The sequence below is a fragment of the Salmo salar genome, chromosome ssa08 (genome assembly GCF_905237065.1).
Source record: "Salmo salar chromosome ssa08, Ssal_v3.1, whole genome shotgun sequence".
Lineage (NCBI taxonomy): Eukaryota > Metazoa > Chordata > Actinopteri > Salmoniformes > Salmonidae > Salmo > Salmo salar.
In genome coordinates, this window is record NC_059449.1 from 22,419,549 (window position 1) to 22,439,096 (window position 19,548).

The 19,548-nt window shown below is 45.6% G+C and overlaps 1 protein-coding gene and 1 long non-coding RNA gene across 2 annotated transcripts; both read right to left on the reverse strand.

Annotated features, from left to right (window-relative positions):
• Positions 1-19: 19 nt before the first annotated feature.
• LOC123744176 (solute carrier family 43 member 3) lies at positions 20-11,673 on the reverse strand. The gene is made up of 13 exons (XM_045722627.1): positions 11,646-11,673; positions 11,452-11,595; positions 10,826-10,856; positions 4,742-4,788; positions 4,534-4,610; positions 4,326-4,418; positions 3,604-3,743; positions 3,271-3,455; positions 2,873-3,016; positions 2,542-2,649; positions 1,477-1,663; positions 1,068-1,191; positions 20-726 (listed from the first exon to the last, which is right to left on the reverse strand). The coding sequence occupies exons 1-13, from the start codon at positions 11,671-11,673 to the stop codon at positions 565-567; spliced, it is 1,470 nt and encodes a 489-aa protein (XP_045578583.1). The 3' UTR covers positions 20-564.
• A 6,754-nt stretch (positions 11,674-18,427) lies between these two features.
• On the reverse strand, positions 18,428-18,896 carry LOC123744227 (uncharacterized). Its single transcript, XR_006770818.1, has 2 exons — positions 18,782-18,896; positions 18,428-18,476 (listed from the first exon to the last, which is right to left on the reverse strand). It is a non-coding gene; the product is annotated as an uncharacterized lncRNA (long non-coding RNA).
• Between the last annotated feature and the right edge of the window lie 652 nt (positions 18,897-19,548).

A 19,548-nucleotide genomic window follows, 5' to 3' on the forward strand; every position in this document is an offset into this window, starting at 1 on the left:
GCCTCTAGCACTGAGATGCAGTGCCTTAGACCGCTGCGCCACTTGGGAGCCACATATATAACCCATTGTGATTGATATTTTGACCATTCAAACTTATCAATTAAACTATACTTTGGACTTTGTTGTTTCACAGTTTAGTTGTATTCTTTATTACAGTCAGACAGGTTAACACACACATTACAGTAGGTCTTCACTTTGGCACTGTCCTTCTTTGCCCTGCCTTGAACAGTCAGTGGCATTGTCCATGATGCAGTGTCAATTGTCCTGGATGCATTCCAACTGTCTAAAGATGCTTTCTCTCCTCGTCTCCTCTCCTTCACCTACATCGGACAAGTGGCACCTGTCTGTGCCCCAATGCACCCTATTCCCTAATATAGTGCACTACTTTTAACCAGGTCCCATCAAAAGTAGTGCCTTATGTAGAGGATAGGGCACTATTTGGGACACAGTCCCTGTTTTCCACCTGTCCAATTTTATCAGATCAATGTTATCAAAGGAAAGGAGACAAGGAGAGGAAGCGACTTTAGACTATTGAGACACACCACTGCTGTTGTTGGTTTGTCGTCACATCCCCACCAGCCTGTTCCACGTGACCTTTGACCCTGAGTTTGTCACTTCCTGTTTGGCCCTAGCCCTCCTCTGATTGGCTAGAGAGTGGCAGTGGAGGTGGACGTGGAGGGGGTGGATGAAGGTGAGGAGGGTGAGGAGGGTCAGACCCACGTTCACCTGGAGGAGAGGAGAGGTGGGAAGAAGAACACAAAGATTGAGCCCCCCTTATGCAGAGCCTGTGGTCTATCTGTTTCCCAAACATCCTCTCCAGTACGCCAGCCATTCTACTTACTTAATGTATTACAGTTCTAGCACATCTGATTCCATCAATCTAGTCATCACCAAGCCCCTCACTAGTTGAAACAGTTGTGCTAGTTCTGGAATACACCAAATACGTAGAACAACAGCCGGTACCCGATGAGAGCCTTGGTAAACACTCAAAGGTATATAAGTGCATTACACAGGTATGAGGCCCTTACTGTTTTCTGTAGGATAAAGAAGTTGACTGGCTGACTCACATAGACAGGGTCTCCATGCAGGAACTCTCTGATGAGGTGTAGAACAGGGAACTGGAGCAGCAGAACCACAGCTGACAGAGATGTTATCAGACCAGACAACTTACCAAAATGGCAGCCGGGAAACCTGGTGGGAAGAGGAGAGGAAGAGAAGAAGAAGAAGAAGAAGAAGACAGACGGATTAAACAAATGGATGACTAGTGGAGTTTTCTTTTAGTGAATTGAATTTATTTTGGGTAACAGACATACTGCACAATGTGGACCCAGAGGATATCACTTGAAAGTATTAATTAAAATGCTTATTTCCAAAGTGGTCCTCGATGGTAAAAACAATAGTAGTAATGGTGGTAGAGGTAGGGTTAAATGGGGGGGCTTTAGGATAGGAGACAAAACACACACAGTATGAACGTACGCGATGGTGAGGAAGGCTTGGTGTCCACCATAGATGAAGGCACTGTTGAGGACCTGCAGGATGAAGGTGAGGTACTGGAGAGGAAGGAGAGGAGAGGAGAAGCAGACGTAGAAGAGGAGGCACTGGAGGGAGGTGAGGAAGAGGGAGAGAGAGGAGGAGCGCAGGTCGGCTTCTTGCTTCGTCTCTCCTTTCGGGAGAGAAAGAGGGGGAGAAAGAAGCGAGAGTGTGTCAGGAGAGGTGGAAGAGAGAGTGAGAGAGAATGAGGGAGGTGAGAGGTAGGGAGGGAGGTAGGAGAGGGAGGGTGGGGGAGGGAGGTGAGGGAGGGGAAAGACAGAAAGAGGTAGGTGAGGATGAAAGGTTGATTGAGATACTTACGACTTTCATTTTTCAACTGCTTGTTGCTTGGGTCTACTGTGTTTAAATAAAGTTCACCTTTAACTACAGCTGTACGCTTTTCCAGGACTTATTCACCATCTAAATCAATAAATTAATCAACCAATCAACAGTTATCACAATGTGCAACTGCAGATCCACAGCCAGCAGTCAGGCCAGACTACTTCACAAAATGGCCACCTAACGATACCTAATTAAGCAATAATGCCCGAGGGGGTTTGAGATATATGTCCAATATACCACGGCTAAGGGCTGTTCTTATACACGTGGCAACGCGGAGTGCCTGGATACAGCCCTTAGCTGTGGTATATTGGCCATATACCACAAACCTGAGGTGCCTTATTGCTGTTATAAACTGGTTACCAACGTTATTAGAGTAGTAAAAATACATGTTTTGTCATACCCATAGAATACGGTCCGATATACCACGGCTGTCAGCCAATCAGCATTCAGGGCTCGAACCACCCAGTTTATAATATAATGTATATAATGTATGTAAACTTTGTTTAAACTTCGTTGTCTGTATTCTGTCTCTAAATGTTGTCTATCACTAGCAGCACCATATCACCAGGTAACATTGTGAATATGTGTAAATGTACTTGGTTAATAAAGGTGATTCTGATTCTAATGCCCACACCGTCACCTGCCCTTAACGTCTATGATGTCACCCACCTGGAGCCAGAGGCTTCCCCTTGTGTCTGTCCATGATGAGGCCGTTCCAGGGACCACAGAGGACCCCACACAGCTGGGTGAAGGCAAAGGCATTGGTGTACTGACTCACTGAAAGAGAGAGAGAGAGAGAGAGAGAGAGGGGGAGAAAGAGAGAGAAGGGGGGGAGAAAGAGAGAGAGACAAGGTGGGTGTAGAGATAGAGAACAAGAGACAGACGGAGGAAGAGAGAGAGATAGAGAGAAAAGACAGCATTGATAACCTTCTCTAAATTAGAGAAGTAGTCTACACAGGCAGAAAAATAGTTGTATTTGTGTTTTTTTGGTAGTTTGTACCCAGGGTCTGGTCTCTGTTGGCCAGCCGGTTGAGCATGGGGTTCACCGTGGCGATGAACAGGAAGTGACAGAACTGCATGACAGCCACCCAGACCAGGTGCCACAGGAAGAACCAGGACAGGACACAACTCCTAAAACTGGCCACTGAGAGAGAGAGAGAGAGAAAGGAATGGGGTGAAGGACAGAGAGAGGAGAGACAGGAAGGGAGGAGGACAGAGATTGGGTGTTGATTGGGGCAATAGTCTATGATGCTTGTGTGGATGTATGAGGTGTCTGTGAGTGAATGACAATGCTCACTTGCTCAGTGCTTTTTTAACTTTTACAATATGTAGGACTATTTCATGCCAATTAAGCCCTTTATATTTAATTGAATTGACTGGGATGACCAGGTTTCTTACCTCTCTCAGGCTGATCGGGTCTGGAAGGTACTGCTTTGTCCTGCAACTGCAGCGGGGCACTCTCGGCCTTCTGTAACACTGCATTCTTCTGATATTTTGCATTCACATCTCCTTTTCTCTCTCCTCCTCCCTCCTTTTCTCCTCTCTCTCCCCCTCTCTTCCAACGCCGACCACCGCAGCTCACCCTGTCACAAAGAGCTGAGTCAGAGTCACCGCTTTAAAATCATGGCGATGACAGTCCTGTTTGGCTTCCACAGTGGTCGGTCACCATGGTGACTGTTAGTCTAGTTGTATGGTGTGGTGATGCATCGTGGGAGTCATAGTTCTTCTGACCCGTAAGCGTATCTGTCGGGGAGTGGGTAGGGGATGTGGGTCTTGGGCATGAGGAAGAACGTCCGGAAGACGTGGATGACGCTGCAGACGGAGAGAACGAGGAAGGAGGAGTGGAAAGAGACCCCTCTTTCATACAAAAACTTCAGCGAGAGAGAGAGAGAGAGAGAGAAAGAAAGAGGGAGAGGTTATATACAGCATGTATGAATCTTTACTTTCCCGCTTTTGATTATCAGTGATTATCAGTGATTACTTCAATCATAAAGCAGTCAATCAAAGGACAGATTAAGGAGAAGCAAATCATTAATGACCGTTTAGATTCATGTTTCATCTAGAGATGCTACATTTGAGTTGTAGTCCCTTCTGAAAACAGCTGGTGCTGACTGTGCAACAGTTCAAACACTCAGGAAATCTGTCCCACATTGAGGAATATTCAGGAAGTCAGAAGGTTTTAAACAGTTCAAACCCTCATTAAATCTGTCCCACATCAAGGAATATTCAGGAAGTCAGGAGGTTTTCAACAGTATAAACCCTCAGTAAACCTGTCCCACACTGAGGAATATTCAGGAAGTCAGGTTTTCAACAGTTCAAACCCTCAGTAAACCTGTCCCACATTGAGGAATTTTCAGGAAGTCAGGAGGTTTTCAACAGTATAAACCCTCAGTAAACCTGTCCCACACTGAGGAATAGTCATAATGATAGTCATAAGGAAGATGCTGTGTTACCTTGACGATGAGGAAGACAGCGGCGGAGGAGTCGAAGGCCCCGGCATAGACTGATATGACCGTGGAACGGTGGCTGTCGAACAGGTTCCCCACCTGAAGAAGACAGAGGTACAGAGATGACCACTAGTTGACCACTAGTTGACCATTGGTTGACCAAATGCATGTCACAACATAGAAATGACAGACTGTGGCTTTGAAAGAGACCAACCTGAGCGTTGGTTGTGTAGAACAACATTCCAGATGTGATCAGGCACGAGATGGCAGGAAACAGCAACGCTGACTGCTCTGTGTGTGTGAGGGAGAGGTGGGGGGGGGGTGAGGACAAAGCACAAATTCCTCTATAAAAATACAAAACGTCAATTAATGACCAAAGGTCTAGACACGCTAACCGACATTTCAATATGTTATAAAAATACCTGGACTGGAGACAGTTATCAACAAGGTCCCCGTGGTGTATAGACATCTAGAAAAGAAGACGCAGGCAGGGAGGGAGGGTGGTAGGGGCGAGGAGGGTATGAGCATAGGTAGTTTTGTGATGGTTTGGTGTCATGATAACATTGATTTAGAGATACAGTGCTTTCGGATAGTATTCAGACCCCTTGACTTTATCCACACAGCCTTATTCTAAAAATATATAGTTTTTTTAATCCTCAGAAATCTACACACAATACCCCATAATGATTAAGTGAAAACAGGTTTTAGGATTTTTTTTTAAATACCCTTTTTACATAAGTATTCAGACCCTTTTCTACGAGACTCGTAATTGAGATCAGGTGCATCCTGTTTCCATTGATCATCCTTAAGATGTTTCTACAACTTGATTACAGTCCACCTGTGGTAAATTCAATTGACTGGACATGATTTGGAAAGGCACACACCTGTCAATATAAGGTCCCACAGTTGACAGCGCATGTCAGAGCAAAAACCAAGCCATGATGTCGAAGGAATTGTCCGTAGAGCTCCGAGACAGGATTGTGTCAAGGCACAGATCTGTGGAAGGGTACAAAACAATTCTGCAGCATTAAAGTCCCCAAGAACACATTGGCCTCCTTCATTCTTAAATAGAAGAAGTTTGGAACCACCAAGACTCTTCCAAGAGTTGGACGCCTGGCCAAACTGAGTAATCGGGGAGAAGGGCCTTGGTCAGGGAGGTAACCAAGAACCCAATGGTCACTCTGACAGAGCTCTATAGTTCCTCTGTGGAGATGGGAGAATCTTCCAGTAGGACAACCATCTCTGCAGCACTCCACCAATCAGGCCTTTACGGTAGAGTGGCCAGACGGAAACCACTCCTCAGTAAAAGGCACATGACAGCCCGCTTGGAGTTTGCGAAAAGGCACCTAAAGACTCTCAGACCATGAGAATCAAAATGTTGGCCTGAATGCCAAGCGTCATGTCTGGACGAAACCTGGCACCATCCCTACAGTGAAGCATGGTGGTGGCAGCATCATGCCGTGGGGATGTTTTTCAGCGGCAGGGACTGGGAGACTAGTCAGGATCGAGGGAAACCTGAACGGAGGAAAGTACAGAGAGATCCTTGATGAAAACCTGCTCCAGAGTGCTCATGACCTCAGACTGGAGCGAAGGTTCACCTTGCAACAGGACAATGACCCTAAGCACACAGCCAAGACAACGCAGGAGTGGCTTTGGGACAAGTCTAAATCTTGTGAAGTGGCCCAGACATTAATCTGATCGAAAATGTCTGAAGAGACCTGAAAAAAGCTATGCAGCAACGCTCCACATCCAAGCTGACAGGGCTTGAGAGGATCTGCAGAGAAGAATGGGAGAAACTCCCCAAATACAGGTGTGCAAAGCTTGTAGCGACATACCCAAGAAGACTCAATGCTGTAATCGCTGCCAAAGGTGCTTCACCAAAGTACTGAGTAAAAGTTCTGATATCAGTTTTTTATTTTGAATAAATTAGCAAAAATGTCTAAAAACCTGTTTTTGCTTTGTCATTATGGGGATTGTGTGTAGATTGATGAGGGGAAAAACAATGTAATCAATTTTTTGAGAAAGGCTGTAACGTAACAAAATGTGGAAAATACCATCACCGTTGTCATCATTGTCAGCTGAAAAATCTATAAACACACTGTCTGCATCTGAAATGACACCCTGTAATGGGAAATTATTGGAGTAATTATTTTATTGTATTTAATTTACTGTTGATATGATATTTTTGTCAGATGTTACTATGGAATACTGAAGTATAATTACAAGCATTTCATAAGTGTCAAAGGCTTTTATTGACAATTACATGAAGTTGATGCAAAGAGTCAATATTTGCAGTGTTGACCCTTCTTTTTCAAGACCTCTGCAATCCGCCCTGGCATGCTGTCAATTAACTTCTGAGACACATCCTGACTGATGGCAGCCCATTCTTGCATAATCAATGCTTGGAGTTTGTCAGAATTTGTGGGTTTTTGTTTGTTCACCCGCCTCTTGAGGATTGACCACAAGTTCTGAATGGGATTAAGGTCTGGGGAGTGGACCCAAAATATCGATGTTTTGTTCCCGAGCCACTTAGTTATCAGTTTTGCCTTATGGCAAGGTGCTCCATCATGCTGGAAAAGGCATTGTTCGTCACCAAACTGTTCCTGGATGGTTGGGAGAAGTTGCTCTCGGAGGATGTGTTGGTACCATTTATTCATGGCTGTGTTCTTAGGAAAAATTGTGAGTGAGCCCACTCCCTTGGCTGAGAAGCAACCCCACACATGAATGGTCTCAGGATGCTTTACTGTTGACATGACACAGGACTGATGGTAGCGCTCACCTTGTCTTCTCCAGACAAGCTTTTTCCGGATGCCCCAAACAATCGGAAAGGGGATTCATCAGAGAAAATGACTTTTCCCCAGTCCTCAGCAGTCCAATCCCTGTACCTTTGCAGAATATTAGTCTGTCCCTGATGTTTTTCCTGGAGAGAAGTGGCTTCTTTGCTGCCCTTCTTGACACCAGGCCATCCTCCAAAAGTCTTTGCCTCACTGTGCATGCAGATGCACTCACACCTGCCTGCTGCCATTACCGAGCAAGCTCTGTACTGGTGGTGCCCCGATCCCGCAGCTGAATCAACTTTAGGAGACGGTCCTGGCGCTTGCTGGACTTTCTTGGGCGCCCTGAAGCCTTCTTCACAACAATTGAACCGCTCTCCTTGAAGTTCTTGATGATCTGATAAATGGTTGATTTAGGTGCAATCTTACTGGCAGCAATATCTTTGCCTGTGAAGCCCTTTTGTGCAAAGCAATGATGACGGCACGTGTTTCCCTTGCAGTTAACCATGATTGACAGAGGAAGAACAATGATTCCAAGCACCAGCCTCCTTTTGAAGCTTCCAGTCTGTTATTCGAACTCAATCAGCATGACAGAGTGATCTCTCAGCCTTGTCGTCATCAACACTCACACCTGTGTTAACGAGAGAATCACTGACATGATGTCAGCTGGTCCTTTTGTGGCAGGGGCTGAAATGCAGTGGAAATGTTTTTGGGGGATTCAGTTCATTTGCATGGCAAAGAGGGACTTTGCAATTAATTGCAATTCCTCTGATCACTCTTTATAACATTCTGGAGTATATGCAAATTGCCATCATACAAACTGAGGCAGCAGACTTTGTGAAAATGTATATTTGTGTCATTCTCAAAACTTTTGGCCACGACTGTATAATTATCAGTTGGAACTAGGTACTGACCCACTGGACAAAAACTGGTTGAATCAATATTGTTTCCACATCATTTCAAGTCAAAAAAATCTATGTAATTGACGTTGAATCAACGTGGAAAATGAATTGTATTTGCAAAGTCATCAACGTAAGGGTATTTCATATTCTTCCCCCCCAAACGTTTTACTTAATCCAATGATTTTTCTTGTTATTGATTTAGCGTTGGATTCACGTCAGTTGACAACTCAACCAAATATAAATCAAAACTAGACGTTGAACTGACGTCTGTTCCCAGTGGGGACGTTCCAACCTTTGATCTGTTAAACTGCCAGTACTGGGGCTCCGGGCAGCCGAGCGAAATGGAGGAAAACTTCGCCTCCCTGCGGACCTGGCATCCTTTCACTCCCTCCTCTCTACATTTTCCTCTTCTGTCTCTGCTGCTAAAGCCACTTTCTACCACTCTAAACTCCAAGCATCTGCCTCTAACCCTAGGAAGCTCTTTGCTACCTTCTCCTCCCTCCTGAATCCTCCTCCCCCCCCTCCCTCTCTGCGGATGACTTCGTCAACCATTTTGAAAAGAAGGTTGACGACATCCGATCCTCGTTCGCTAAGTCAAACGACACTGCTGGTCCTGCTCACACTGCCCTACCCTGTGCTTTTGACCTCTTTCTCCCCTCTCTCTCCAGATGAAATCTCGCGTCTTGTGACGGCCGGCCGCCCAACAACCTGCCCACTTGACCCTATCCCCTCCTCTCTTCTCCAGACCATTTCCGGAGACCTTCTCCCCTACCTCACCTCGCTCATCAACTCATCCTTGACCGCTGGCTACGTCCCTTCCGTCTTCAAGAGAGCATTGCACCCCCTTCTGAAAAAAACCTACACTCGAGTCCCTCCGATGTCAACAACTACAGACCAGTATCCCTTCTTTCCTTTCTCTCCAAAACTCTTGAACGCGCCGTCCTTGGCCAGCTCTCTTGCTATCTCTCTCAGAATGACCTTCTTGATCCTAATCAGTCAGGTTTCCAAGACTGGGCATTCAACTGAGACTGCTCTTCTCTGTGTCACGGAGGCTCTCCGCACTGCTAAAGCTAACTCTCTCTCTCTGCTCTCATCCTTCTAGACCTATCTGCTGCCTTTGATACCGTGGAACCATCAGATCCTCCTCTCCACCCTCTCCGAGCTGGGCATCTCGCACCCCACGCTTGGATTGCGTCCTACCTGACAGGTCGCTCCTACCAGGTGGCGTGGCGAGAATCTGTCTCCCACCCGTGCTCTCACCACTGGTGTCCCCCAGGCTCTGTTCTTGGCCCACTCCTATTCTCGCTATACACCAAGTCACTTGGCTCTGTCATATCCTCACATGGTCTCTCATATCATTGCTATGCAGATGACACACAATTAATCTTCTCCTTTCCCCCTTCTGACAACCAGGTGGCGAATCGCATCTCTGCATGTCTGGCAGACATATCAGTGTGGATGACGGATCACCACCTCAAGCTGAACCTCGGCAAGACGGAGCTGCTCTTCCTCCCGGGGAAGGACTGCCCGTTCCATGATCTCGCCATCACGGTTGACAACTCCCTTGTGTCCTCCTCCCAGAGTGCTAAGAGCCTTGGCGTGACCCTGGACAACACCCTGTCGTTTCTCCACCAACATCAAGGCGGTGACCCGATCCTGTAGGTTCATGCTCTACAACATTCGCAGAGTACGACCCTGCCTCACACAGGAAGCGGCGCAGGTCCTAATCCAGGCACTTGTCATCTCCCGTCTGGATTATTGCAACTCGCTGTTGGCTGGGCTCCCCTGCCTGTGCCATTAAACCCCTACAACTCATCCAGAACGCCGCAGCCCGTCTGGTGTTCAACCTTCCCAAGTTCTCTCCGTCACCCCGCTCCTCCGCTCTCTCCACTGGCTTCCAGTCGAAGCTCGCATCCGCTACAAGACCATGGTGCTTGCCTACGGAGCTGTGAGGGGAACCGGCACCTCCGTACCTTCAGGCTCTGATCAGTCCCTACACCCAAACAAGGGCACTCCGTTCATCCACCTCTGGCCTGCTCGCCTCCCTACCTCTGAGGAAGCACTTCCCGCTCAGCCCAGTCAAAACTGTTCGCTGCTCTGGCACCCCAATGGTGGAACAAGCTCCCTCACGACGCCAGGACAGCGGAGTCAATCACCACCTTCCGTAGACACCTGAAACCCCACATCTTCAAGGAATACCTGGGATAGGATAAAGTAATCCTTCTAACCCCCCTTAAAAGATTTAGATGCACTATTGTAAAGTGGTTGTTCCACTGGATATTATAGGTGAATGCACCAATTTGTAAGTCGCTCTGGATAAGAGCGTCTGCTAAATGACTAAAAATGTAAATGTAAATGTAAATGTCTGCTGATGTTGAATGTGGTTCAAGTTTGACGCCTTCACAATGTGTCTCTGTGACACTCTGATTCTGTAGCAGCTGATGATGAGAATTCCTACAAGCCTCTCAGACTGGTGTTTCCAGAATCTTCGGTGATGTGTGATTAACATTAGAAATGTTCTCTGCTTCTGTTCTGGAGGTGTTCTCCCTGAATTCTTGTAATAAACCGGATATATTTTTAATTGATTTTTATCAACGACTGCTCTCCTTTAGGTTCACCTGGAAATTCCTTTTCCACCCCTGTCCCAGTGCACTACTTTAGACCAGGTCTCATACCGTAGGGCTCTGGTCAACAGTAGTACACTATAGAGAATAGGGTGCTATTTCAGACAAAGCCATTGTTGCAAAACGACACTCACCAGTTAGTTGACCCACAAAAATAAATGATGGGTATCAATATTTTTTTTAAAACAATAATAAAACATTCTCACGTGGCCAGGAGCCTGGTCGCCACGGTGCCAAGCGGTCGAACAGGAAACCCAGAGGGAAAGCAGGAAGTTCATGGAGAAGGAGGCGACGGTGAAGACCAGGGGAGAACTGTTCATCCTGTCCACTACAGTCTGAGAGAGAGAGATGGAGGGATGGGAGAGAGAGAGAGAGAGAGAGAGAGAGAGGGAGATGGAGGGATGGGAGAGAGAGAGAGAGAGAGAGAGATGGAGGGATGGGAGAGAGATTAGGGATGATGAAGACAAGGGAGAACTGTTCAACCTGTCCACTACAGTCAGAGAGAGAGAGAGAGATGGAGGGATGGGGAGAGAGAGAGAGAGAGAGATGGAGGGGATGGGGAGAGAGAACTGTTCATCCTGTCTCCTGTCTACTACATTTTGAGACAGAGAGAGAGAGAGATGGAGGGCTGGGATGGGCGAGAGGGGCGAGAAGGCGAAAGGAAAGATGGATGGAGAGACCAGAGAGAACTGCTCATCCTGTCTACTGGTGTCTCAGAGAGAGAGGAGGGATGGGGGAGAGAGCTTTTGTGAGCTTCAGTCGCTTTTGTGTGTGTGTGTGTGAGAAAGAGGTTGTGTGTGTGTGTGTGTGAGAGAGAAAGCTCACGACTCACCTGACTGTATGATGTTATCACGGGGATGCTCCCCTGTCAACGTGATAATGTCACCGGGGTCAGTGGCGTTGGCAGTGATGTCACAGAGGTCACTGAAGTAGCCGTCGTTCTTAAGGATGAACACCAGCGACGCCCAGCCGTACGCTATCCCCGAAAACACAGGTTTTCAACGAATCCCGAGGCCACCGTCAAACTGTGGCGCAGCTTGGCCCCGCCCCACATCCCAGCATGCTCTCTGCTGCCACTTCCGCTTACTTCCTGCTTCACTTTCGGGTTCCTCCTATGGAACTTTGTGTTGCTGGTCAGAGGGGTGGTGGTGAAGCTCGGCAGTAGTGGTGGGTCCCTCAATTTCTGACCACACCATCGGTGCCCCCGTTCAGCCCCAGGGGTATTTTTGGAAAGTAAGACGAGATGAGGCGGGACTAGCGCCAAAACATGAAGTACTAAAAGAAATGAGGCAGTGAACCCCCTGTAGCTAGTTTACTTCACACTTCACTGTGTTGATCTGCATTGACTAGAATTAGTAGACCATGAACACAAACTAGTAGAACTTGAATAGAACTACTGACAGCCTGTTAGAGAACACAGGTGAGTCCGTCATGTTTACTACAACTGTGTCCCAAACGGCACACTATTCCTATATAGTGCACTACCTTTGACCAGCCCTGGCCCTGGTAGTGCACTACAGTAAATAGGGAATAGGGTTCCATTCAGGAACTCAGCAGGATTAAAAGCCAGTATTAACCTTAACCTTTCTTTCATTACATCTGGCACTATAGCACTAGGTTCTCACACACAGTACACACAGTACACACAGTACACACACAAGGCACTGCTCCTGAAACTCTGTTACATAGTATTGTTATGTAACAGCAAATACACTATTAACCGATACACTGGGCACAAGAGAAAACGTACTCCAAGATGCATACTATGCACACACACACACACACACACACACACACACACACACACACACACACACACACACACACACACACACACACACCCACACACTCTCTACCTGTAGAAGGGCCAACAGTGGAAGCCTCTGTCGTCTTCTCTCTCAGAACACAGTGTTCGTCGTAGTTCTCTAGTCTCTATAGTACCACATAGTTCTCTCTGTCTGCTCACTGGTTCAACTCATCTGACTTGCTCAGACTTATCAAACTGGCTCACTGGTTCTAACTGGCTCACTGGTTCTAACTGGATCACTTGTTTTAACTGGCTCACTGGGTTCTAACTGAATCACTGGTTCTAACTGGCTCACTGGTTCTAACTGGATCACTTGTTTTAACTGGTTCACTGGTTCTAACTGGATCACTGGTTCTAACTGGCTCACTGGTTCCAACTGGCTCACTGGTTCTAACTGGCTCACTGGTTCTAACTGGCTCACTGGTTCTAACTGGCTCACTGGTTCTAACTGGCTCACTGGTTCACTGGTTCTAACTGGCTCACTGGTTCCTAACTGGCTCACTGGTTCACTGGTTCTAACTGGCTCACTGGTTCTAACTGGCTCACTAGTTCCAACTGGCTCACTGGTTCTAACTGGCTCACTGGTTCCAACTGGCTCACTGGTTCTAACTGGATCACTGGTTTAAATTGCCGATTGAAGCCAGGTTTCCAAAGTACATGTTGTCGGCTGGAGAGGGACTCAACATGTTCCATGTTGACTGGTGTCCCAGAAGGCAGTTTTATGCAGAGTCACTGACTGAGGTTGTGTCCTGGTTGTGCAGGCTGACACAGGAAAAGCCTGACGCTTTATCAGACACATTACTGGCGTGGCTGGAGAGGGGCGGGGGCTTTAGTGTATCAATCATCCTCTACTTAGGCTCTCATTAGTTCATTGGACTGCTTTGGCTCCTCCCAGTGGTGTGTCTGTCTGTGACTGTACGGTCCATATCCCCAAAGATCCTGTTCTCAGACACACATACAGGTCCTCTGTCTGCCTTCACAACAGTCCAACAGACCAGAGAGTGCTGTGAGCTGTGACAAGGTCAGAGTCGTCTCGTCTACATAGCCGCTGTCAGAACTAACAGCTAACAGATTAACGTTACAAAGGTTTTACGTTAGTTTTAGTTATTTTTGTTCACACCATAGCATCTGTTTGTTTACATCTAGTTCTGGTCCATAGCATCTGTTTGTTTACATCTAGGTCTGGTCCATAGCATCTGTTTGTTTACCTCTAGCTCTGGTCCATAGCATCTGTTTGTTTACTTCTAGGTCTGGTCCATCTCTGTTTGTTTACATCTACCTCTGGTCCATAGCATCTGTTTGTTTACCTCAGCTCTGGTCCATAGCATCTGTTTGTTTACCTCTAGGTCTGGTCCATGCATCTGTTTGTTTCCATCTAGCTCTGGTCCATAGCATCTGTTTGTTTACCTCTAGCTCTGGTCCATAGCATCTGTTTGTTTCCTCTAGGTCTGGTCCACAGCATCTGTTTGTTTACCTCTAGCTCTGGTCCATAGCATCTGTTTGTTTACCTCTAGGTCTGGTCCATAGCATCTGTTTGTTTACATCTAGCTCTGGTCCATAGCATCTGTTTGTTTACATCTAGGTCTGGTCCATAGCATCTGTTTGTTTACATCTAGGTCTGGTCCATAGCATCTGTTTGTTTACCTCTAGGTCTGGTCCATAGCATCTGTTTGTTTACCTCTAGGTCTGGTCCATATCATCTGTTTGTTTACCTCTTGAGGTCTGGTCCATAGCATCTGTTTGTTTACACTACCTCTGGTCCATGCATCTGCTTGTTTACCTCTAGCTCTGGTCCATAGCATCTGTTTGTTTACCTCTAGGTCTGGTCCATAGCATCTGTTTGTTTTTACATCTAGCTCTGGTCTATAGCATCTGTTTGTTTACCTCTAGGTCTGGTCCATAGCATCTGTTTGCTTACCTCTAGGTCTGGTCCAGAGCATCTGTTTGTTTACCTCTGGTCTGGTCCATAGCATCTGTTTGTTTACATCTAGCTCTGGTCCATAGCATCTGTTTGTTTACCTCTAGGTCTGGTCCATAGCATCTGTTTGTTTGCATCTAGGTCTGGTCCATTCTGTTTGTTTACATCTAGGTCTGGTCCAGTAGCATCTGTTTGTTTTACATCTAGGTCTGGTCCATAGCATCTGTTTGTTTACATCTAGCTCTGGTCCACTAGCATCTGTTTGTTTACATCTCAGCTCTGGTCCATAGCATCTGTTTGTTTACCCTCTAGGTCTGGTCCATAGCATCTGTTTGTTTACCTCTAGGTCTGGTCCATAGCATCTGTTTGTTTACATCTAGTTCTGGTCCATAGCATCTGTTTGTTTACCTCTAGGGGCCTGTTGCACAAAACTAGGATAAGGGATTAAGCCAGGATATCTTGGTGATCCTGGCTCAATTGATCCGTAATCCGGTTACACTAAAGATGGATAGGGGCAGGAGGATGTTTGGTATAAATTACCATGGAGATTTATTCTGTGGAGCTAGCCTGCTCCAGACCAGGCTAAATTCAGGATCTATTTAATCTCAGTCCCTAATGTCAGTCAGCAGTCACCACAAAATGGAAACCAATAGTTATTTCACTGCTCACTATACATTGTTATCACATAACTGACCCACTGTCATTATTTAAACGTTTGTGATCATTAATTTCAATGATTTTGGATAAAAAATATTTTAGATTATGTTGCTATCATTAGATAATTTACAGTTTCCCATAGACTATAAGGCTATATAGTAAAATGATAGAATATTAGGGCCAATCGAGGGAAAAAACACAAGTAATAATATTGTAACCTGGTTGTTTTAAGGAGGACAGTTGTTAAAATGACAGATGTGGGGCATTTCGTGAAATTGTACTTCAGTATGGTTTTCATAAACAAAGACATGCTGATGTGCCAGAATATTAAGTATCACATTGTCATAAGTATCAAAACTGTAAAAACAATATGTAAGCTTTTCTGCAGAAAGAACCAGCCCCTCATAAATTTATGACTTTATCCTTTTCTTCAGTGTAGCCTAAGTACTCTGTCATATAAACAAATACACATTCCATATGAATATAAAAACACAATGTGTAACATTATGTTCCTTTATTGAATAAGGACAAAACAAAGCAGGTAAACCATCAAGCTCCTCTTCGGAAACTGAAGTCACAGTGACTACAAGATGGAAAGCACAGAATCCAAGCATATTATACAAAATGATACATACACATTCAAAGGTCTGTATATAACACACCCTGCATGTCTGCACACTAAAATAAATGCAGGACAAATCCACACACATCAACTGAACAGACAAATGAATGGATGCGTAGCCTCCCTGCAGCCTTGTATTACACACGTATACCGCAACAAACATCATAAGAGGCCAAATTCGTAAAAAAACGAACCAAAAAAAACCAATTCCTCTGCCCAGGACACTATTTAACAAAATTGAGGCACACATACTAACTAAAATAATTCAACACATATTGGTCCCTCAGCAGCCGACCACTGTCTGTCATCAGGAAGATTACCGGATTGTCCCAGTCCATGGCTGGATTGGCACTCTGGGGGCCCTCTCCTTCAGGCAGGCTCACATTGTGGAGGACAGCACAAGCCACAGTAATATCACACGCTGCCCTAACAGGGCTGACCCTTAATTTGTGAAGGCAGTGAAAGCGTGCCTTCAGGAGGCCAAAGGTCATTTCAACTCTGGCCCTGGTCCTGGCATGGGCATGGTTGTGAGCCTGCTGTGCTTCCTGGGGTCCTGTGAAAGGTGTCAGGAGAAAAGGCTGGCAGCCATACCCCCTGTCTCCCAGCAGCACACCAGAGAATTCACCTGTCAACACAAAAATCTCATCATTACTACCTCCATAAACACAGTGATATTCTTGACACAGCCATGATGGTTATAAATAGGGGTTGTGTGGCTTACCTTGTGATTAGATTTCAGAGGCCCGAAAGATTCTGGAGTCATGGACTGAGCCAGACCATTTTGCCACAACATTAGCTGATCACACAGTCAGCATTGCAGACCATCTGAAATCATAAAGATGAGGAATATTACACCAATCAATGCACATCACTGGCAATGCAGTGTTCGTCAATGACAATATCAAAAAGTTATTATTCACCCGACATTAATGCTTGAATATTTCCTATTCACAATCGCCTCATGGCACTGAGGGGCTTTTATCCTTATTGTGTGCATCCACTCACCAATATTGAAAACCTGCCACACAAAGTAATGATGTATCCTACTATGTGTTAACAGGTTGTCCTGTAATTTGTAGATCCTCTTACCTGCAATCCTATAGAACTCCTCTTTTGATGTCACAGAGTCTTCTGTCGCGGGAAGGGATGAAACATCTGCTAATGCTTTGATACTTCAACACACCTCCTTTTGTATTGATGGCCTTATTCACTGTTCTGCATCCCCCCACTGAGTACAGGAAGGCTCCACGACCTAGAAAAAAAGCGCAGCCCACACCATTGTGCTCCACACTCAGTGCATGGCTCCGTGCAGTGCGGTTGGCTTAATCCTGGGACCATAGTCTGCACTAAATACCTGATGCCATCTGCAGAAAATCTGTATCTTTCATATATTCATCGGGAAGGCCAATGCGTCCAACCCGGTCCCCTAACCTTTCTCCCTACTCTCCCACTCCACACAAGTGCTTCTTCATCCACCACATCTCGCCTACGAATGGGCGTGCCATTGTCAGAGCAGAAAGGAACACACATTTTTGGGCCTTCACTTATGGGCTAGTGGCCACACCTACCTGAATTGCTGGGGGTGGGCAAAGAGGGCGATGCCCATATAACGATGACTTGGTTTGTACTGATTGCTGGAAAATAAAAAACCTTAGAAAGATGCCACCGTCCTGTGTGCTCACAATAAGAGCTCATATGTCATGGCTCACTTGACTCTACGAGAATATACCTAATTTTTATTTTGAGCTGTGTCATCTTCTTGGAGCTGGGAGGAAAATAATGAATTAATACATTCTATTACAGTTGCATACATTACATTAAGCATATCTCACCTCCCTCTCAAGTTTTTAATTTCAAGATCCAGTTTCCTAATTGTCCTCTTTTTATTTCTGGACTCCCAGTGCAACATTTTCCATCTTTTTCTTCTTGTACTGAATGTCTATATCTGCCAGTTCTATTTGGCGCCGGGTAATTGCCATACAACCAATTTCTGATAGCTTGTCAGCTCTGTAAACACAATACAATTAAGCGCAGCTGGAATTTGGCAGGATGTGGTATCCTTTTATTATCGCACTATATTTGCCAGGCTGGTTTTCCCACTGTATAGCATCTGGGTCCTGTAAAAAGAAATTATTTTTTGATTTTGATAACTCCCCTCACCATTGTATAGAGTAAATAGTACTTTCACAGTCTTAACACTTGATACCTCATGCCTTCTGAATCCGAGATGGTCTCCTCCTCGTCATCGTCTCCATCATGTGCTGTTGCTGCTGCACTGGGCCCCTTCACCCTATCACATTTAATCGGATTCACTTATTGAAGCTAGTAGACAAGACATACCAGGCCTACAGTATGCCTTTGATATACTCACTGGATCAACATCGTCTGGTACTTGTGCTGGTGGCTCTAACAGGAACACCGTGCTGCCAGACACTGCAAGAACAATAGGTAAACCAAAAAGATCAGACATCAAATTGATTCAATATGAATGTGGTTTTATCCCCCAGATGAAACATACCTTGAATGAAGCGGGTGGCATCATGGGAACCTATGCTCGTCTCTTTTCCCCCAGGGATCCCCTCTAAGACGGGCCTGCCTTTACTGAGCTCAAGCCCATGTCCTCTGCTACAGGGTAAGGTCAGCCTTTGGTGACCCACCACCCATGCCTTGTCTGTGGGTATTCTTTTTCACTGCTAAAACAGTACAGACAATGTGGCAGGCAGGCACCTTCTGGGTACAATATATGCTTGTGCTTTGTTAAATATTAGTCAGGGACCATTACCATTCTGCAGAATGTTCTTGTATTTGATTTTAACCTGCTGCCATGTCATTTGGCCCGTTCATGTGTTTAATCTACACACACACACACACACACACACACACACACACACACACACACACATTTAATGGAGTCACACTGCAAAATTACTTGTATTTTTGTCTTGTTTTCAGTAAAAATATCAAAAAATCTATCATAGCTTTATACAGTGTGATGGAGTTACTTTTACACAATTTCATATCATATCTGCAGTGCATTTCAATTAAAAATTTAACCGTTTCATAATTACAGTACAACTGCATTTTGGAGATGTGAATTAAATATTTGAATTGTAATTGTGATGTTTCGGAGCGGTGACTGTGTGGTGTGCACTGCCTACGCATTCAGGCGGTCTGCAATACTTTGCCACGCTTTTTCTCTTTGCTTTATCACTGTGGCGGTGTTGCCTTTCTTCTTAATTATATGTTTTACCTCCTCGTATGCCTCCATGAGGATTTGTGCTTCGACAGAAAAATACGCGGCTCTGGTGCCATGGTAAATCAGTTAATCTGTGATCTGTAGCGGGGTCTATTTGAGTGAGCCGTGAGCGCGCACCTATCCAGGATTGGTTTCACCTGGCTTAATGAATCCGTGTCTGCTCATCTGTTGGTCTTTGTGCAACCAATTAAGCCTGGACGCACATGTTTTGGCTTCATTGAAGCTCAGCTGAGTCATTTATCCCGGATGTCTTAATTCTACTTTTGTGCAACAGGCCCTAGGTCTGGTCCATATGCATCATTGTTTTACCTCTAGGTCTGGTCCATAGCATCTGTTTGTTAACATCTAGGTCTGGTCCAGAGCATCTGTTTGTTTACCTCTAGGTCTAGTCCATAGCATCTGTTTTGTTTTACCTCTAGGTCTGGTCCATAGCATCATTTGTTTACTGTCTAGGTCTGGTCCATAGCATCTGTTTGTTTACCTCTAGGTCTGGTCCACATAGCATCTGTTTGTTTACCCTCTAGCTCTGGTCCACCCAGCATCTGTTTGTTTACCCTCTAGGTCTGGTCCATAGCATCTGTTTGTTTACCCTCTAGCTCTGGTCCATAGCATCTGTTTTGTTTACCTCTAGGTCTGGTCCATAGCATCTGTTTGTTTACCTTAGGTCTG